The sequence below is a fragment of the Hyperolius riggenbachi genome, chromosome 1, assembly GCF_040937935.1.
Source record: "Hyperolius riggenbachi isolate aHypRig1 chromosome 1, aHypRig1.pri, whole genome shotgun sequence".
Lineage (NCBI taxonomy): Eukaryota > Metazoa > Chordata > Amphibia > Anura > Hyperoliidae > Hyperolius > Hyperolius riggenbachi.
In genome coordinates this window covers 109,207,989-109,230,509 of record NC_090646.1, presented here as the reverse complement: position 1 = coordinate 109,230,509, position 22,521 = coordinate 109,207,989, and the positions used below count along the sequence as shown (strand labels likewise).

Sequence of the window (22,521 nt, the reverse complement as noted above, 5' to 3'; positions counted from 1 at the left end):
AGGTCTTGTGGTTGACTTTGAAATGTTTGATCGGCTGGTCAGTCATCACTAAATGGCTCGTATAATAATTGGTGGTCGCAGGTTGAATACGGCTATAGGAGTCTGTGGCTGCCACCAGCACCTGGATGTGACACAGGCTGACAGGAAAGCTCAGATTCAGAACAAGGAGCAATAGAGCGAGCAAGGCTGCAATTTGCATGGAGTTTGCATTTTGCTGGTTTGAGTGTGTTTACATAAAGTGATTATGTCACCTTTCCTAGAAACTGACTGTAAGGAATTTCTTCCCATCCCAATGGACTATACCACATGCATGTATGCACCTGCATGACTGCTTAAGGAATCCTGAAGCTAGAAGTATATGGAGGCTGCCATATTTATTTCCTTCTAACAATACCAGTTGTCTGGCAGCCCTACTGATCTATTTGGCTGCAGTAGTGTCTGAATAACACCAGAAACACGCATGCAGCTTATCTTGTAAGATCTGACAATAAATTCAGAAACACCTGATCTTCTGCATGCTTGTTCAGGGTTTATGGCTAAAAGGCACAGGATCAGCAGGACTGTCAGGCAACTGTACTGCTTAAAAGGAAATAAATATGGCAGGCTTCATAAACTTCTGACCTCTGTTTCCCTTTAAAGGGACATTGGATCATACTGTAAGTGCCGGCAGGGTTATGGATTTGTTACTCTGATTACTTCATTCTACCCTAAGGGCTCGTTTCCACTAGTGCGGCGTGCGTCTCGCAGACGCACGCCGGCACTGAGCGGGTGGGCGGGATCGCAGGCGAATCCCATGAGCTGTGCCATGCACGGCTATGGGATTCGCAGCCTCCGCCGTGAATTCTGCGGGGGGTTCCGGCCGAATCGCTCCCGCAAGTGATTCGGCCGCGGCGCCGCTATCCCCTATGGCAGAGTTTCCCAGTGCGATTCATGTGCGGGGAAACTCCGGAATGGCGGCGGAAACCGCGATAGTGGAAACAGGCCCTTAAATATAGTATGGAGTGTGTTTGTGCAATATAAACAAATTAAGTAAAAATGCTTTTTTTCCCGGGTCCTGATGTGGAAACCTACAGCCCTGTAGAGATGTTCCATTTTTGTCATCAGAGACTATTATTCACAAAAATGTAGCTTTAGTACGAGGGTCCCACAATATCCACGCCAGATCACGACACGATGATACAAATGATTGCTGTTGTTTTACTATTATCCCTGCTGTGAGTCATCTGCTGCTCATCCTCCACAAGCCCCTCCTCCCTCTCCTCCTCATAAAAGACAACAGGGAAGTAAGCTATAGCTCAGCAATTTGTCTGTACAGCAATCATTGCTAAAACTTTCACCTGAAATGATCACCGTCGATCGTTATGGGTGACTAGTATTAAAGGACCTCCATCATGAAAAATTTTGAAATGTAAAATACATTTGTATGCATACTTGTAAGAAGTACATTTCTCCCAGAGTAAAATGCACTATAGATTACTTTTATCCTATGTTGCTGTCACTTACAGTAGACGGGGAATGTCTGACAGGTCTGCTTTTGGACTAGTCCATTTCTTCTTTAGGGATCCTCAGTACTGTCTTTATTCTGAACTAGAGCAATTCCTGGGAAGGTTCTATACAAAGATGTTGATCAGCCTCCCTACTCATTTGCGCACTATTTTGGCAGTTGGACTAAGCAACTGTCATTCAATAAGTGATCTTTAAAATAAAAAAACCTGGGCAATGCCCATGAGGAGACAGATTAGTCCATAATCTGTTAGATTTGTACTGTTTACTGTAAGCGACAGGAACATAGGAGAGAAGTAATTTATAGTGCATTTTAATCTGGGAGAAATGTACCTCTAGTACACATGTATTTTACTGTATATTTTACAATTTTTCACAAAGGTGGTCCATTAAGTATCTGTATTGGCTGGCAGGCTAGACATCTTAAAGCAAACCTAAATAAACGTATTATGAGATAATACATAGTATGGGCCTGATTCACAAAGCGGTGCAAACTTTTTCGCGGACTTTTGCGCGCGCAATTTGCCGCGATTCACGCGATCGCGGACTTTTGCGCGCGCAATTTGCCGCAAATTGCGCGCGCAAAAGTCCGCAAAAAAGTTTGCACCGCTTTGTGAATCAGGCCCTATGTGTAGTGCAGCTAGGAAATAGAACATTAGTAGCAAAGAAAAGAGTCTTATATTGTTTTCCACTACAGGAAGAGTTAAGAAACTTCAGTTGTTCTCTATGCAAAAGAGCTTCTCTGAGCTCTGCAGCCCAACTTGGGTCAGAGACAGTCTTTTTTTTCCGAAGCACTTAAAGAGAGACTGAAGCGAAAAAAAATTGCTATTTTTACCTGGTAGTTCGTTTCAGTACTCTCAGTAGATGTAAACCGCCGCATCCCCGAGCCAAAACGAGGGCTTTAGTCCCCCCAAATCCCCGGGGGGCAATCCGAGCAGCGCTTCCTGAAAGAGGCAGAGCTTTCTGCTGTAGCTCTGCCTCTACTGATCGCTGCCTCTCCCCGCCCCTCTCAGTCTTCCTTCACAGAGAGGGGCGGGGAGAGGCGGAGATCCGCACGGCGATTGACGTCAGTAGAGGCAGAGCTAAGGCTCAAAGCTCTGCCTCCCCGGGCAGCAAAATCCACGACCAAGTACGTCGTGGATGTTTGCCCAGGGGATTTGGGGGGTATAAACCCCTCATTTTGGCTCCAGGATGCGGCGGTTTACATCTACTGAGACTACTGAAGTGAACTACCAGGTAAAAATAGCAATTTGTGTTTGCTTCAGAGTCTCTTTAAACATCAAATAAACAGTGAGTGACAGCTTCAGATAAGGTTTTACTGCAGGGAGGTTCAAAGGGTCATTATCTCTCGGTTGTTTTATAGTTTAAAATAGTGTGGTTTGAAAACTGCAAATATAACAGAATGATGCAATGTTATAAAAATAAAAGCTATATAATTGAAAATAAAAAAAAGAGACTCTTTTCTGTGCTACAGATGTTCTATTCCTTATCCATACTACACATTCAATTCATTATATCATAGGTTGTTTTCGCTTTAGGTTTGCTTTAAGCATCAGTATTACGGCAGGCTTGGCATCTTAAATACTGAAAAGGTCAAGACAGACATTTGTACACAGTCATGTGCATTGGACATCGCCGCTAGTGCTATTATTTCCAGAAATTGCTTTGTGTTATGTTTATGTTGTTTGGTCATTTTAGATGGCAGCATTTTTTTTTCTTTTAAGTTCATTAATAGCTCTGTCAGTTAAGTATGTAGTAAATATGGTGTAATGGTAAGTCTATTGCCTATGCTAAACACACAGCGGCGTCTCCTGTGACAAATGCGGGGAGAGAGTGTGGGCTGCGAGATGACAGCCCAGACTTTTAGTGTCACACATTTGCTCGGTAAACAGGCACTCATTGCAAGATTGTGCCACAGCTGGAGAGATGGCACCATGCCATGGTAATATAGGGCATCTGTTTGACTGCACTGCAAAGCCCCGCTCACAGCTTAATAAATTGCTTACTGATTTGTTCTGTTCTAGAGAAGTCGTCTCCATCCATTTATGCTTGCATAGAATCTTTTGTTTTTGTTTATATATATTATTATTCTTTTTAAAGACATTGTTTGTGAAATGCTAAATCCTAGCGACAGGATGTAGCTCTTTTTTATCTGCTGTAGTGTGTGGACACATCTGCTGCACTAGCAGCTCTAGAAAACCCAGCTCACTAGGAAACAACATCCCATATGCATAAAGTACCTTAGCAATAATGGTGGCACCAGGATGAGAGGCAGCATGGTCGCTGGGGCACTTTACAGGGCTGTGGATTTGGAGTCGACGAGCAATTTTGGGGTACCTGGAGTCGGAGTTTGAAACAAATGCTCCGACTCTTAATACATTTTAAATGTAACTAAAAGAGAAAATAAGATAAAATGTTGTATTCTCAGATAATAGTCATAAATAACTTACTATATATACTCACATATAAGCTAAATTTTTCAGCACAACAAACGTGCCGAAAAGTTACCCCCTTGGGCTTATACGCGAGTCACTCCCACATTGCGAGCAGACTGTACATTAGCAGAGTGTATAGTAGCGTCCATCCATGGCTTTAAAGAGGCACCACTACAACAGATAGTAGAATGTTATACGTTATTCAGGATGCACAATTTTACGTTAATTATCCTGGTTTCAGCAGCAGCAACATTCTTATATCCGTATATGTAACCGCCCCCTCCCAGTGATGTTTAGGGCATATTCACAGTGGGACGTTGCATTGTAATGTGACGTTAAAATTGCAACGCAGCATTACAACGCATAAAAAGGTGGTAACGCATATTAACGCTGCGTTACCGCGGCATACAGTAGATACAGTGGAACATAAAGGCAATGAAAAATATGCCTCTCTGTATCTGTTTAGCGTTTGCGTTTAGAGTTAATGCACTGCAAGCAGTGAGTTACCATAACGCAACATTTACAATGCGAGGTTAACGTTGCACTGTGAATGTCGCATAGGCTTAACATTACAGTGTGTTAACCTGCGTTAAAATGACTTTATAACGCAGGACAATAACGTCCCACTGTGAATGCACCCTTAGCCTAGGTGAGGATGCCATGTAGTCTTCTCCCCTAGAGTATTCTGGGAGACCAAGTGTTGTTTCTGCTGACTTCAGAACATGCATAGTTACATAGTTATTTGGCTTGAAAAAAGACATACGTCCATCGAGTTCAACCAGAAACTCCAGCCTGCTCCCTCACATATCCCTGTTGATCCAGAGGAAGGCGAAAAACCCTTACAAGGCATGGTCCAATTAGCCCCAAAAGGGAAAAGATTCCTTCCCGATTCCAGATGGCAATCAGATAAAATCCCTGGATCAACACCACTGGGCATTACCTAGTAATTATAGCCATGGATGCCTTTCCTAAATACACATCAAACATTCTGCAGCGATACAAACACTGACTATATAATTTATAAATGAATGCTGTAAAATACAAAAGTACCTCTGTAATTGACCACCTTGCAAAAGGCATACTGTAGAATTTCTGCTACCCAACTATGGAAATGGCGCTTGTGAGTATTTGTTGCCTAGAAGAGGCATTTCTAGATGACGTGGGCAGAGGCCTCTCCTCTATTGTATATTATCATTGCTGTATGCTTCCATTAGACAGTTTATGTTCTAGTTAATGCCACATTTATTTATTTGTATTGCCTGTATTATGGACCCACATTTGCATCTCACATTGTACAGCGCCACTAAAGCTGATTGCATAATATAATAATAATAATAATAATAACAATAATAATAAAAGGATGTGGCTATCGGTAAGGAGAGATATGCTAAGTACACTACGCTCAGTACATGTGCACTCATTAAACTTTACAATCTCAATGGAAATGCGGTAGTGTGTGAGGTAATCTGCAGGGTGAAGGATCTTGTTCCGGAGATAACTGAGAGTATAGCGGAGGAGTGGTCACATGACTGCCGTGTCTTGGCAAGGGCAATGTCAAAGCCAGCAATGTTTGTAAACCAGACTATGCCCTTGCTCGTTCCTGCTTTGTTTCTCACCTAGATAGAGGAGACGCCGTACAGTGTGCATGTAGTACTGTACTGCTATCAGTGTACACATGACTTCTGTGATCGGGTCTATATCTGTGCTTAACGAACGCAACTGATCAATCTGCTGTAAAGCTAGGTACTCACCTGACAATAGATCGGGGAACCTCACAGCGACACCTCCCGATCAACAAGGTTCCCTGATCCATCCTCCTGCCCGTGGGAACACGCGACGGCACACAACAGGCGTGAATGAGCGTTCAAACGATTGCGGTACTTTGTGTGGGAGTTGTGGGGGATGGCTATAAATGCTAAAAAATGCAAGTTAATCCTGATTTACTTTTGATTTGGCCACGCCTCTTTAGACCTCTCTTTTGTGTACGTATGTACGCGTAGCCGGTGGGTTGGGCGCCGGGAGAGCAGAATGACGGCTCTCCCTGCTGCTGCAAAACTCACTGGCGGTGGTAAATACCATTCCCACTCATTGTCGCAACTCAAAGAGATGTAATTCGGGGTGTTACGGGCCAGTATTACATTATTATGGGTAGCCTTGGTTTCGGATGAGCGCCGGATGCCAAAACCACGGCTTCGTCCCTTTCCCCCATATATGGGCTGAGTAGGCTGAGCACAGCTATTTGTTAGCCTGGTGTGTAACACATTATTTCATTGGTAGGTAACTGTTCCTGGCTTTAGTCTCTGATCTGCAAAAGTGTTTAGCCGCCATGGTCTCCAGATATTGCAGGAAGTCTCACTTAACCTGCCACATGTATTTTACACTACAGATATAAGAGGTGGATGGGCAATATTAGAGGTGAGAAGCAGACAGGCAGCATTTTCCCTCAAAGATACTCCATGGACCTTAATTGAATGCAAACCTAAGCAAGGTAGCAATGGCCTGTGCACTTTTTCTGCAGGTACACCACTCCTGCGTAGTGATAAACTTCAATCGATAGAAAAAGGCCCTCCACAGGCATGTGGAGCGACTTTTTCTATTGATTGGAGCATTTTCCCTCACTATGATCCATCTGCAACTTAATGAGAATATGACTTCTTTATTTAACAATAGGGGAGAAAAAGAAGAAGGGAGAACAGGCACTAAGACTGCTGCAATACAGTACAGGCACTGTCAGGACTGTCACTCATTATGTTGAGTGTGCTCAAAGCAACTGTAAGTCAGTAGTGCATGAATACAGGAGAGAGGAAACAGCTTGTTTCCCTGTACTTCTGAGCTTCTTCCGAGGCTTAATGTGCATGCTAAGCTTGAGAAGAAGCTCATAACACAGCGAAACAATCATCAGGCTGTGCACCACCAGCACCCACTGCTACTCCAGCACCCCCTGCAAGCCACGATAAGTATTGTACTTTATTGTATTAATAAACTTTCACATGCCTCTTTACCTATTTGGCAATAAATGTAATGAGTAGTGTCAAGCTGTTTCCATACTTATGGACAGTACTTTGTGAATTTCAATTTTCAGATGTAAAGAGAACCTTTCCTATTGATAACGTCCTCTCGGACTTAAGCCTGGACACACCATGATAGCAGTGTTGTCCCTTTCTGTGACTGGAGTTCTACTTTAACACTTTTTTGCTTTCCATTCTTCCTTGGCTTGCAACTAATACCAAGACTGTGACATGTAATTACAAAGCAGTGACACTGGATGTATGTAGTAGGCACAGGTTAACTACTTGTGAGATGATGGCACTTTATTACATTATTGACACATTCAATTATTGTCCCCGCAGAAAATAGAGGAGGAGAATGAAGAGAACCTGCTAGCAGTCCTAACAGAGACTCTGGACAGTCTCCCTGTGGACGAGGATGGATTGCCTTCCTTTGATGCACTGACAGATGGAGATGTGACCAGCGAACATGATCCCAGCCTCTCCTCCCTGCCTGACGGCACCCCTCCAACACAGGAGGCAGAAGAGCCGTCACTAGTAAGAACCCTTCCTACTGTTTAACAGGAATTGGATGTGCTTCTGGCTACCCGCTGCATGGGTATGATGTAGTCAAAATAAGGTTTGGACTTTAATATTAGGTAGAAAACAAACAAGTAAAACAACACCGATGTACTGAAATTTGCTAATGAAATGCTGACATAAGAGGAGTGGCCGCTGATGTGTAAAGTGCGTGGATGCGTTTATTAAGGGATGCTTATTTTTAACATCTGACGTTGGTAACGGGATCTTGGGCCCATAATCAATACTATCCGTTTCAATACATTCAAGGCAAGAGTGCTTTATTGACCAGCATAAGCTGGCTTTGCACACACACGCATGTAGGTCCGTGGCAGCTTTTCTTGTAAGTGGAGAGATTGTCTCTGAGCCTTGTCCAGGAAATGATGGACAGACCAGAGTATGAAAGGGAAAGGAAGGCCATTGAAGAGCTATTCTTGCCGTTTTTATCCCCCACCCGTTGCCAGACATGTGTGAGGTCATTGTCCAGTGCTGATGCTGCCATCACTCAGTGTGTTTCAGTATTTTGCACTACCTCTAATCATCCAGGAGAGTGTTTTCAGGATTTAATTAAAATTTCAACCTAATTTAAAATGACATTATACAGTATATAGCTTTAAGTGGAGTGGGACAAGTCTTTGAAATGACAAGCAATGTGTCACCACTAGTTAACAAGCATTGTCGCAGTGTGTTGTCTGCCACAAATCTGGGATGCGAAATCACTTGTGCGCTGGTGGCACTGTGGTAAAACTGGTGCGGCATGTAGGGGTGCCAGATAAATATCGGCATTAGGCTGCTAATATATCGCCGGAGGGTGAATTTAGAGGCCAAGGTTGCTTTATAGTGGTGGAGATTGCAGTGCAAGTTGTAGGTTAGTCTACTTTAGGTATTATTATTATAATGTATTGTATTTATAAAGCGCCAACATATTACGCAGCACTGGACAATAAATAGGGATACATACATTAGTACAAGGGGTGACAGACAGAGCGGAAGCAAACTGTTTTACAACATGGCACAAGGTTATACATGCAATCAGGGTATAAAGTGCATTTTACAGAGACCCAGCAAATCAAGTCTGAGTTAGTTCATGAGAAGGATGTCATTGCTGGGGTAGCAAAATTAATAAGGACGCACTAAGGGAGGGGCCTGCCAAAGGCTTACAATCTAAAGGAATTAGCAAAGGCTCAATAGCAGAACATCAGTACATCAGCCATTTACTGATATTCTATAAGCAGCTATCCCCTGTGCCTAAATTACTGTGGCACCTTTTTTTACACGTACAACGGTGATGTACTTCCTGTGTTCAGCTCTGTATAGCTATGTAGTATCCACTAGAGGGCTGAAAACATCACATTACATCTACCACCTCTATGCATGGTCATTTAGATGCTGCCTTGCATGCAAATAAAGTGCATATTGTATGCAGCCTAGAATTGGACCAATCCAAATCGATATGAAGTGCGTTTGATTGGTCCAGCTCTAAACCACATACAGTTTTTATTAAATTTACATGCAGATTGAAAGAATTACCATATCTTTAACCCTTACCAGTCACCGCCCACTGGATTCTTGAATATTTATCTCTGACCCATCTATGACAGGACTGATCAATACCATTTCTGTCAGCACTGACCAGCATTGGAATTGTTGGAAGGGAGGAGGCCATATAGAAGTGCTGCATTTTTTTAGTTTCGATTAGATTCCCATTGCATGTAAAGCATTTGAAATATGAGTGGAATTTTAAGTGGAAACAGCATAGATGTGAATTGGGCTTCCTACAGTTTGTTTGCCAGTATTAAATAGAGCGCTTGAACTTGCAGTCACCTTTACAGTCTTGATGTGAAGATCCAATGCTGTAGGCCCCCAGCAGTCTCCTGCTCTAGCTGCAGTCTTCACCACATTGCAGCTTGCATTAAAAAAAAAAATGGATTCACTTAAAAAAACATGTTTTTGAAAGTCATGGTATAACCTCAAATAATTGTTGGTTGGAAAACATGTTATTTATAACCACTGCAAACTTCCTATTTGTGGGGTGTATTGTAGCAGTATTATTATTCTATATTTTGATAGTTCTGAAATCTTCCACAGCACTATACAGAGCCTATAACTGTTTTGCTACCGTCACTGTCACAATCTTGTCCCTGCTTTCTGCTTAGTTATAGTCTATTATCCTTCTTATGGCCTAAAGGTGCCCATACAATATTCAATTATCGATCGATTTTGTTTTCATCGATATTACAATTGATATATAATGATCGACCAATGCTGCAGATCAATCTTTCGATCAATTTTAGCCCTTCATATCGATCAGAAGACATGATTTATCAATCATATTATTTATCACAAATGTTTAAATCCACTTCACTTATCATGGAGTAGATGTTTTGTCTAATCAAAAGTCTAACTGTGCAAAAAAAAAAAGTACTCTCCGACCAAGAATTGAACTTTATCCCAATCAGTAGCAGATACCCCCTTTTACATGAGAAATCAATTCTTTTTCACAAACAGACCATCAGGGGGCGCTGTATGGCTGAGATTGTGGTGAAACCCCTCCCACAAAGAAATTCTGAGTACGTACTCCTGGCAGTTTCCTGTCTGTGAACCCTGTTGCATTGTGGGAAATAGCTGTTTACAGCTGCAAAAACAGCAAGCAGCAGCTACATCACTTGCCAGCAGTAAAAATGTCACCATATGATAAATGTCAGAATATAAATATGGGATTTAAAAGATTTTACAGTGGGCAAACACTGACGAAATCATTTATACATAATTGTCAAAAGTGAAGCACTTTTTTAATTACCATTATTTTCACTGAAGTTCCTCTTTAAGTCCAATTTTAATGGAACCAGTTATGTTATGTTTTGGGGGGATTTGGGAGGAAACCAGAGTGCCTAGAGGAAACCCACACAGAAGGAGAGAATGTACAAACTCTATGCTGATAACTGGCCAAGGTTTAAACCCAGGGACTGAATCTGGGCTAGAGTTGTATACTGTATCTACAACTGTTTCTTCAACAAACATACATACATACATGACATCTCCTTTGGTGGTTTGGTGAATGAGATACTTTAAAGCATTCCGGGACTGAGAGGGATATGGTGGCTGCCATATTTAGATCATTTTAAACAATACTGGTTGCCTAGCAGTCCTTCTGATATTTGTGGCTGCGGTAGTGTCACACACACACCTGAAACAATCATGTGACTTCAGTCAGAAACTTCTGATCTGTATGCTTGTTCAGGGCCAATGGCTATGAGTATTAGAGGCAGAGGCTCAGCAGGACAGCCAGGCAGTCTGCATTGTTTGAAAGGAAATACCGTAAATATGTCAGCCTCCACACCCCTATCAGTTCAGGTGTACTTTAACTGAATTGGCCAATAACACGACAGTCCACAGCCCAACACAGGCGTCCTACAGCATCACAGATGCGTCATCATGTCATTAGATTAGTTGGAATTTTTCTGCCAATAACCCACATTTCTTCAGGCTTTCTGCTGTGATAAAAATAGTACTATAAAAATAGTGCTGAAGCCTGCTTGCCTCTCACACATGCTTGAGAGTGAGTGCCCTGTGGTGTATGCGAATGCCAGGCAGTGGAGAGACCTCTCTGACCCCCCCACTTGTGTCTTAAGACTCTTAACATTGTTTATAGCCCAGCTGACTAACCACAGGTCCCGTGCAGTGCTAACCAGGAGCTGCTTACAAATCAGCAGCAACCATTAACAGTCAGAATCTTGCAGATCCCTTTCCCTGGAATACCCACCAGAGCTGAGGGTTTATTTTTCTTCCTTGTTTTTGTCGTAGAAGCAAACTATATAATGATCTCTGTGTTATAACAAGCTCTTGTAACCGTGTTAATGTGATATTGATTGCATTATTTCCCGCACATAAAAATATACTCCCATTATCTCTTATGACTAATTTTAACGAACTGTGCCATATCTTGAAACACGTAATTGTATTCCTGACTAGTGTGTAATATCCCTTCTCTCGTCTTATGTCTTTAGCTTAAGAAGCTCTTACTGGCTCCAGCGAACACTCAGCTGATTTATAATGAATGCGTCGGACTCAGTGCGCACAGCCATGCGAGCCCTAATCAGAGGATCAGAACGAGCTCTGCGCCTGTTAAGGTACAAACCTCTTCCCTTTGATCCTGGTAAAATGAACTGGCATAGTCATTCATAAAAGATGGAGTGATGGATACAGACGACACATAGTGCTTTTCACAGATCATATACAGTGCATGATGCATTTCTATGAGGATTCCTATTTGTGGGATTAAAGTGACTCTAACGCGAAAAAAAAACATGATATAATGAATTGTATGTGTAGTACAGAATACAGAACTTTTTGTAGCAAAGAAAAAGTCTCATATTTTTATTTTCAGTTATTTAGCTTTATTTATAACATTGTATCATTCTGCTATATTTGCAATTCCAAACAACACTCTGTATTTTAAACTATGAAAAAGAGCAGAGCAAATGACCCTTTGAACTTCCCTGCAGTAAAACCTTATCTGAAGCTGTTTCTCACTGTTTCTTTGATGTATAAATGCTTCAGAATATAGGACTGCCCCCGACCCAAGTTGGGCTGAAGAGTTCAGAGAGGCTCTTCTGCATAGATAACAACTGGAGTTTCTTAACTCTTCCTGTACTGGAAACAATATGAGACTCTTTCCTTTGCTACTAATGTTCTATTATTCTATTAGTTGGCCTCTGGCAATCACAGAACCCTGAATTACCCTTACACGCCTCGTTCAGTATACCATTGTTGCTATAGCATTGCCTAGTTCCGGCGCTAAATTCCGTGTGCCAGAACAACTTGCTTTGCCAGCAGCTCATTTCATTCTCAATAGCTCAAACAATCCAAAAACATCTCAATTGTCAGGTCTGATTGAAAAATTGATAGTACAGTCTCATTCACGCAACTGTTGTACCTGGAGTTAAGGTAGCCATACACTGGTCAATTTGCCATCAGATCGACCAACAGATAGATCCCTCTCTGATCGAATCTGATCAGAGAGGGATCGTATGGCCACCTTTACTGCAAACAGATTGTGAATCGATTTCCGCATGAAACCGATCACAATCTGTGGTGGTGGTGCTGCCGCTGCCCCCCGCCCGCATACATTACCTGCTCCGCCGGCGCGACTCCCCCGGTCTGCGCTGTCTACTTCTCCGCGCTGGTCTCCGGGTCCGGCAGGCTTCACTTCTTCCTGTCTGGGGGAAGTTTAAACAGTAGAGCGCCCTCTACTGTTTAAACTTCCTGCCAGGATAGGAAGAAGTGAAGCCTGCCGGACCCGGAGACCAGCGCGGAGAAGTAGACAGCGGAGACCGGGGGAGTCGCGCGGCGGAGCAGGTAATGTATTGTAGCTGTATTGCATCGGTCGTCGGGCACTCGAACTCCACTATCGACGCATTCCTGACCCGTCGGCGATCGAGAATAATCTTCCGCACGGGCGGATCGACGGGAACGATTGATTTCGGATGGAAATCGATCGTTCTGTTAGTGTTTGCGCAACGATTTCACAGCAGATTCGATCACAGAATCGGCGGCAGAATCGTTAGGTGTATGGGCAGCTTTACTCTTTAAATACTTGAAAACTGGCTTACCTGGTGGCCTCCTTGTGTTTAATTAACTCATTAGATAAACAAACGTGAAGGCAGCTGGAAAGCAGAGCGCACACAGGGTACCCGCACAACCACATGCATATCATGCAAACTCCATGTCGATAGTGGCCAGGTGGGATTCTCACCCCAGCACCCTAGCAGTGTTAACCTTTGAGCCCCCACGCTCCTTTAGATTAGCTGACACTGATTGTTGTCCATGAAAAACACAAGCAGATTTCTGTTTCCCTCAGTAGAAAATACAAGTTCAGTTGTAGATGAGAACATAAAAAAAGAAAGAAAACATCTGAGGTAAAAATAATCAGCGTGATAGATGGCTAGTTCCTTTTTATTTACCATTAGAAAGGAAAATGTACATTCATAGCAAATTCGGAGCCATTTAAATAATGTCCTCTTACTGTTCACATTAGCTGAAAACTAAGCATTTTAAGGACACTTAGGAGGACTGTGAAATGCTGCTCCTGTAGCATCAGGTAACAAATAAACCGTAAGTGGCTTTAATCCCGTCTTTTATTACAGAGAGATGGTAAAAACAAGACGCTCCCTGGGTTCTGGGGAGAAAGCTCAGGCACCGGAGAAACGAAATAACATTTTGCATAAGTGGCATTAGGGAATTTTAAATGCAATTTTCTTTCTTGTTCTGCAAACAATTATTCACAGATCCTGGAGAAAGTACATGTATTGTGAACACTAGCCAGGACTAATAAAACAGTGCAGTTGTATATTTTCACTGAGGATGTTCAGTTTACTAATTTTATTTTTTGCTTTCCTTCTTTTTATTTCTCTTCTCTACCTCTTCTCCCGCTGTCTCCCCCCCTCCCCCCAACTCTTTCTCTCTCCTCTCTCTTCCTATCCACTCTCCCCCGTTTCTTCTCTCTGTTTCTTTGTCTGTCACCCCTTCTCTTTTCCTCAACCTCCCCTCTCCCCATTTCTCTCTCTTCCCTTCTCTCTTACTGTATATCTCCTGTTTCTTCTCTCTTCCTCCCCCTTCCCTCTCCCCATCTCTATCTCTCTTCTTTTTCCCTCTCTCCCATCTCTTTTTCTGTTTCTCTCTCTGTCTCCACTTCTCCTCTCTTCCTCCCCATCTCCTCTCCCCGATCTCTCTCTCTCTTCCCTCCTCCTCTCCCCTATATCGCCGGTCTTTTTCTCTCTCTGTCCCCCCTTCTCCTCTCTTCCTCCTCCCCTCTGCCCATTGCTCTCTCCCCATCTCCCCTATCTCTCTCTGTCTCCCCTCTTCCTCCCCTGTCCTCTCCCCCATGTTTTTCTCTTTGCTTTCCTTCTCTCCCATCTCTTCTGTCTGTTTCTCTCTCGGTTTTCCCTTCTCATCTCTCCATCCCCCTCTTCTATCCCACCTCTCTCTCTTTCTCCCTCTTTTCTCTCCTCCTCATCTCCTATATCAACTGTTTCTCTCTCTCTGTCTCTCCTTATCCTCCCCCCCCCCCCCCCATTGCTCTGTTGCCTTTCCATCTCCATCTCTCCCATCTATTCTGCCTATTTCTCTCTCTGTATCACGCTCTATTTTGCCCTTTCACCTCCTCTCTCACCCATCTCTCTTTCTCTATTTCTCTCTCTCTCTCTCTCTCTCTCTCTCTCTCTCTCTCTCTCTCTCTCTCTCTCTCTCTCTCTGCCTCTCCTCATCTATTTCTCTCACTTTGAAGAGCGAAAACTGTTGGAGTAATAAACCCAGAAGCATTTGTCAACCGCAGAAGCCACAGAGGCGCCCCTGCTCGGAGCTCCTTAAGTACCTGACTGCAAATGATGACTCTCCTCAGACCAAATCAACAGAGAGCAGGACGAACAACAGACTTGACAAATGTACCAAAAAGAAGCCCTGCTTGCATCCTCAGCCACATTATCAAGGTACTTCTGGGACTCAAAGATGTGTTGCACTTGTTTGGAATTTATTATAACACCAAAAGCTGGCATGCATGCGTTGTGTAGTTCCAGAATTTGCATTCCTTGTGTTCATAACAGGAACGTGAGTTTGCATCATATGCCTTTGTGTTTAGATTGGTGTCTCATATTTCCATTTTTCCGGAGGTCTGGAATAGAGAACATCCTTTCTGAAGGCACCAGAATGAAAGTGCTACAATCTCATCATTCATGGATACAACTTGACCCATCAAAAAACCATCTTACTCTTGACATTTACTCTTGACATTTCTTTTCATCTGAAAGCATAAATGAGCCAACATGGCTTGTACCGCCTTCTGGTTAATTCACTGAGATACACTGTCCAGCGAAGGTTTAACTACCATGTTTTCCCTAAAGTAAGACATCCCTTGAGAATAAGACCTAGCAGAAATTCCTAGCATGCTTGAAATATAAGACATCCCCCGAATGTAAGCCCTAGCAGCAGCCCACTTGACACCAGCAAGTCACGTTCAATACAAAGCCTGGATACAGGAGCGCAGAAGTATAATGTGAGTTCTGCAGTCCTGTATACGGTATGTGTCAGGCAATTTGTGTTTTTGTTGGAGTCATTCCTCCTCATCTGTCGTGATAAGCAGCAGCACTTCACCTCTTCCCAGGACACACAGCTTATCCTATCATAGCTCTGGGGAGCCTGACTGAGAGTTCTCTGCCTGCATGAAATAGGCTCTTACCCACATGATCAGCAGAATCAATTTCTTGTAAGTAAGAGCCATTATCTGCAAACCACAGGCTCTGTGTATGCTGCTTGTGTTTTAGCATGGCATGCAGTATATACATTTTGTATAGGAAAACTAGCAGTGATTTCCCCAAAAAATAAACCATGATCTGAAAATAAGCCCTGGCATATCTTTTTGGATAAAAAATTAATATAAGACAGTGTCTTATTATCGGGGAAACATGGTATTGGCGGAGAAGCTGCTGCAGCAGCGATAGTTGGGCCCAGAGCTATGTGAGAGTTCCAGCTTTTTACCCTCCTTCCGATACAGCCCCCCCCCCTCCCCAGCCTTGTTGTAACCATATTTGTTATGGGGGGGGGGGTCATGGTGGTCATAATTGTTTTTTTGGTGCCTAGCAGATGGACCTCTAGGCTGTGAGGGTCACCATGGGGGGAGAGAGAGAACTTGAGTGTAGGATCCTATCAAACTTTTGGTGCAGAAACCCATTGATTTGTATTGTTGACTGCTATCCAGTGAATTTAAATACAATACTGTATTGAAGCTTTGTTTTAAAGATCTTATTACCTTTAGGAATATACAACTGGGGACACTCTGTTTGTCCTGTTAGAATGAAGACACCTAACAGCCTTGAGCGTGCCCATAATATACAGTAGAATAGCTTCTAGTCCACTAGCTGTCCTACCGATGGGCTCACAAAGTCCCTAATGTGATGTGATCCCTAACATAGCAGTATACAGAGAAGGGACACTAGGAGACAAATATAGTGTAGTATGTGCTGGTAATTGAAATTAAGTATGATAGAGTAATAAGCTATACTCACAAAACAGGGTTACCTCCAAGGCAACCACTGTATAGGCAGGTGGGGAGATTAGACCTGACCCTACTCAGAATTAAGAAGTCACTCTCCGTAGATGAGGAAAAAAGGGGGTAACACCCCTCCACCAGGGTTGGACTTAATATAGCATAGTATGGATACAGAGGCGCCAAAAGGATAACAGAATCTAAAAAGTTTAAAACATGAGGAGGCAGTGGTGGACTTGCCTCCTCCAAGCAGACACAAACATTGCCAATCTATTTGTCAAATACAAGTTTATTTACATACTTCAGGGGACAATGCAACGCATTTCGCAGGTTTGATCCCGCTTCATCAGGCAATAACAACGGAGCAATAGCACATGTGGTCAGTAGAAGAGCCAGGCACCTCTATAACATAGCAGTATGTCCATCATAGTCTAAAGAAGGGAAAACAGCTAAAGGGAATTTAAAGTGAGGAATATGGAGGCTGCCATCTTCATTATATAATAAACAATGAAGATCAGATGACTCTGGTTTGACTCTACTGGCTGCATGCTTTTTGCAGGTGTGTGACTCAAAAACAGCTAGGCAACTGGCATTGTTTATAAGGGAAAGAAGATGACAACCTCTGCATTCTTCTCTCTACAAGTCCTCTTTAACTTATCTGTATGTTTTTAGTATGCAAGAGGAAACCTATGCAAACATGGAGAGAACATACAACCTACATGCAGATAGTGTTCTGGCCCAGGTCCAAACCAGGGACCCATCACTGCAATGCAATCATGCTGTCCATTACCCCACCGTACCACCATGTTCTAGCTGGAAATCTATCTTTCATACTCATGCATTGTGTATTCCTGTCTGATGTATTTGTACACTAACCAAGGACAGCAGACACCTCTGCATCCTGCATCATAGTACAGTACATTGCAGAGTACCTGTCATAAGCCAATCCCCCGGCAGTGCGGCACTGCGAGCCCTAGAGACGCTGTACTGTGAAGTGTCTGCAGTTTTATCTGTTTAATGTGTGATGACTTACTTTTTTTATTCTCCATTGCTATTCCTTATGTAACGCACAAAATATCCATTGCACTCTCCCTTCATTTTTATTGCTAGATTGCCTCCTTAATGGGTAATTTCCCACATGCTAATTCCAGAAGGGCTTTAGAATTTTTTTCTCTTGTGTACACTTGCTTCTGTATAAATCAAATCATTTTACTCCAACATGCAAAACAGGGCAATAAGCTGTTTTCTGAAATGAAAGCTATCACAGTGATATATTAGGGAGGTGCTGCATACATTTATGGCCTATAGCATTTCATTTTTTTTTTCACTAAGTTTGAAATGCATTTTCTTTAGATTTGTTTGTTTTTTGAAAATTCTGATTGGTTTGTTTTGTAACCTACAGGTGGGTGGGGTTAAAGGTTCAGTTTAGGCACTGTTTATTACTGTGCATTTAAAGCGGAATATAACCCTGCATTTCAACTTTGCTCTAAAACATTATTTACAGCATATTATATGCAACCAGCATTTTTTTTTTACTAGACCAGCATTGGAAGGGTTACACACAGAGGTTTAAAGTTCCGTGGAGAGATATGCAAAAGTTCAGATTGTTACATTCTATTTAGTTAAATGTATCTATTGAGAAATGTTACACACTCTTTGGCTGTCCTCCAGCTCCTTCTCAGTCAGAGAGAGTGAGTCACATTCAACACTTAGATACATTTATGTAAACAAAATGTATCTATGTCAGCTTCGGATGCGTCTGCAGCAATCTCCAGGAACTTTAAAGCTCTGTGTAACCCTTCCAATGCTGGTCTAGTAAAAAAAAAAATGCTGGTTGCATATAATATACTATAAATAATGTTTTAGAGCAAAGTTGAAATGCAGGGTTATATTCCGCTTTAATAGAACATTATTTTGTTTGACTTTATTTGAGTTGTACATAAAACATGTGGGTAAAAAACATAGTTTTTATTATTATTATTATTTTTTATTTATATAGCGCCAACATCTTTCGTAGCGCTGTACATAGTACAAATAAATACTGGGGAACAAATATACATAAGAAATACAAGACACTGTACAGTCATGACATTGAATAGAATAAATACAGATACATACATAGTTGATATGTAATTGGTACATGTACATATGTTAAAATAACAGCAGTATGAGAAACACTAGGAGAAGGTCCCTGCCCTTGCGGGCTTACAATCTAGAGGGTAGTGGGGAGGAAACAAAAGGCAAGGAAACACAAGGATTAGTGGGTGAGCCAGTGTGCCTTCAGTGCTGCCTATAGCAAATTATAGGCTTGTCTGAACAGGTGTGTTTTCAGAGTACATTTGAAGGTTTCCAGACTCGTGGCATGACGAACCGGCTGGGGGGAGAGAGTTCCAAAGGAGAGGGACAGCCGTGAGAAGTCTTGGATGCGAGAGTGAGAGGAGGTGACTAGGCTGGAGCACAAAAGGGTCTCCTGTGAGGAATGGAGGGTCCGGGCAGGGAGGTATCTGGAGATTAAAGAGGAAATGTATGGAGGCGATAGCTTGTGTAGAGCTTTGTATGCAAGTGTGAGAAGTTTAAACTGGATCCTTTGGGCAACTGGTAGCCAATGGAGGGATTGGCAGAGAGGGGCTGCCTCAGAGGATCTAGAAGAGAGGTGGATGAGACAGGCCGCAGAGTTTAGTAGGGATTGGAGAGGTGCCAGTCTTCTTTTTGGTAGACCACAGAGTAGGGTGTTGCAGTAGTCAAGACGGGAGATGATTAGGGCATGTACAAGCATTTTAGTTGCTTCTTGTGAAAGGAAGGGATGGATTCTGGAAATGTTTTTGAGATGGAAGTAGCAGGAGGTAGTTAAAGTGTTAATATGTGGTTTAAAGGAGAGCTCAGAGTCCAGAGTTACCCCTAGGCAACGAGCTTTGGGGGTTGATGCTATTGGGGTGTTATCTACATTGATTGTGACAATGGGAGGTGGAACAGCGAGCGAAGGTGGAAATATCACAATCTCCGTTTTGCTCATATTGAGTTTAAGGAAGCGGGATGACATCAATGTAGATACAGCGGATAGACATTCGGGGACTTTTGATAGTAGTGTGGAGAGGTCTGGGGCAGAACAATAAATTTGGGTGTCATCAGCATAGAGGTGATATTGAAACCCAAAAGAGCTTATTATCTGTCCCAGGCCATGGGTGTAAATGGAAAAGAGCAGGGGTCCAAGGACGGACCCTTGTGGTACTCCCACAGACAGTGGGCGTGGAGAGGAGTTGGTATTGGCATAGGAGACCATGAAAGAACGTCCAGACAGGTAAGAGTTGAGCCAGAAGTGTGCTAGGCCCTTGATTCCCAGTGTTGAGAGGGTCTGGAGAAGTAGGGTATGATCAACAGTGTCAAAGGCAGAGGACAGATCTAGGAGTATTAGTACCGAAAATCTGCCTTTTGCACCAATTCATAGATCCTGTGTGACTGGCAGCTGGCTGCTCTGTGCCGCCTCCCCCAGACAGCCCCTTTTAGTCAAATGAGCATGCAGGGAAGATTTTCTGTGATCTTAAGCCACGCCTCCCTGCTGCCTAATCGGAAAGACTAACTGGGAGGGAGGGAGGGGCTGACCTAAGAACTAGTGCAGCAGATATATTTTCTTTATTTTTTCAAAAATCACCATGGGAAAACCACTTTTGTCAAAAGATTGCTGTAAACATCAATGGATGCTGCACATTTTTTTTTATTTTTCAAGGAGGGAATATTTCCTCCTCCCTCATTTGCATTGTTGTACCACCTCCCTTCTCTTATTGGGATCTATTGTAAAGCTCAGCTGTTGGAGGAGACAGTCACCATCAATGTGTTCACACTTGCTGATCAGATAAGCAGTAATCTACAGGGATGACCTAGCTGTAGCTCATTTGTTGTCTTATTGGCAAGATTAACATGTTTTTTCTACATTACATACTTAATACTGTCTGTTGAAGGATTTTAGGTGATGCCTGGAGATATATAAATCCTTAGAATGGATATAACTGAGCTGAACGCATTGCTTGTCTTTCAACAAGCTTGAAATTCCAACTTAAAGAGAAACTCCGACCAAGAATTGAACTTTATCACAATCAGTAGCTGATACCCACTTTTACATGAGAAAAATAATGATTTTCACAAACAGACCATCAGGGGGCGCTGTATGACTGATTTTGTGCTGAAACCCCTCCCACAAGAGGCTCTGGTACCGTACGGTACTCTGGGCAAACTGCCACAATGTAACAATGTTCAGACAGGAAATAGCTGCTTACAGCTGTCTGTTAAAGCCAGACCAGCTACATAATCTGCCCACAGTAACAATGTCACCATGTAAAACATGTCAGAATGTGAATCTGGGAGAGGAAAGATTTTACAATGAGCAAACACTGACTAAATCATGTATACATAATTATTGTAAAAATGAAGCACTTTTTTTATTACATTATTTTCACTGGAGTTCCTCTTTAAGCTTGCGCAGATCTTTATTTATGTCTAACTTAACTCTAGTATAACTAAGCCCTTACTACAGCATCCCATTGCTTTTCTAGGGGCCCCCAAAGCATAGATCATGGCCAGTTCTAAGCACAGTTTACCTTTACCATACTTCAGAAAACGCCGGACAATGCTTCAGGCGTGTTAGCCTGCCACCTGTTGGCAGTGGTAACATCTTATTTGATATATTTATTAGGAGCACAGTGGTTAGGAACGTCAGTGGTCCTGATTCTGAAACCATGCAGGGCCAGAGTTGGACTTTACCAGTAAAATGCATTAAAAGTAATTAATTGTAATTTGCCATAATTGGGCCAAAAAAGTGCATATAAGTGCAATAACTGTCGCCTACAGATAGAGGAAGCCAATAACTAGAGTGACTGGGCATGGGTATAACACAGGTACGTCGCTTGGCTACAGCCGAGTAACCTATACTGTTGCTATGGAGAGGGAAGCAGGGGCAGTGCATGATGGAATGGCTTCCAGTGGGCGGGGTAAGGAGGGGACCAATGGGCTCTTTTGTTAGTGTCAGTGACATCACGGGGCACACACGCTAGTTTCTCATATGACTTGGCATATCTAGCATATGCATTAGACTTTAGTTTCACTTCAGAAGTATGAATAGGTGTAAAACCAATGAGCATTATACACTAAAATACCAATTATATACATATATATAACTTTTTTCTGGATCTTGATATTAGCCCTGGACATTTGTTGGTGTGGAAAGTTGTTGAGTTGCTAATTTGCTTATTTATAAGGTTTCAGGGATCCAGGAAAAGGAAAAAAAAAGAGAATCGTTACGCAATTATATTCAGAGATATTAACAGCATCTTCTTCTCACTCTACGGTAGATTTCAATTATCATTTAGACCAGAGTTTGTTTTAATGAGCAATCAAGTTCCCTGGTTTATGAAAGTTGGATAAACTTCGGGAAAAGTAATGCTTCTGGGTTAGAACAAAATAAAGGAAAGAAGAAAAAAAAGGTTAAAAGAAAAAACACCTGCAGACGGCAATATATGAAAGCATCATGCGAATCTTTATCCTCAGGCAGATGTGCGAAAATGTCAGGAATCTCAACAAAAAAAACACAGAGTATAAGACATAAGAGATTTGCATCAAATAATATATTCCTTATTGCAGCACAGAGATAAGAAAAGAATCCATATAAGGGAGTTTATTATTCAACAGCCTCTGCCACTTGTAATCTTTGTGCTGGAACAAAAGCTAAGTATTTTTTAAAGCTTAACCCCTTGGTGTCGGGTGTTGGGACGTCTGCCTGAGATCAACACCCGACACACACAGCGCATATTATTCATGCCAGTAATGAACTGCGTTCTGGTTTGTCTTGGCTTCCTGTTTTTATGGTAGATATGAGTCTCAATGTGATACTTTCAATGTATAGCGTGATTTCATATGCAGCCTGTGTGGGACCATTATTTGTCTTCATTATGCCTTATTCTAGCCTGTTTATTCCAAGTCTAGAAAA

The 22,521-nt window shown here is 42.4% G+C and overlaps 1 protein-coding gene across 3 annotated transcripts in view; it reads left to right on the top strand.

Annotated features, from left to right (window-relative positions):
- PPARGC1A (PPARG coactivator 1 alpha) overlaps positions 1 to 22,521 on the top strand; it is a 137,804-nt gene that overhangs the window by 61,442 nt on the left and 53,841 nt on the right. For 2 of the 3 annotated variants that reach the window (XM_068267821.1, XM_068267814.1), the window contains exons 3-5: positions 7,289 to 7,483; positions 11,512 to 11,634; positions 14,790 to 14,991. In XM_068267821.1, the coding sequence (XP_068123922.1) occupies positions 7,289 to 7,483; positions 11,512 to 11,634; positions 14,790 to 14,991 (520 nt within the window). Of the gene's footprint in view, positions 1 to 7,288; positions 7,545 to 11,511; positions 11,635 to 14,789; positions 14,992 to 22,521 lie in introns of those variants that run through there. The other variant, XM_068267831.1, reaches the window with a different exon arrangement.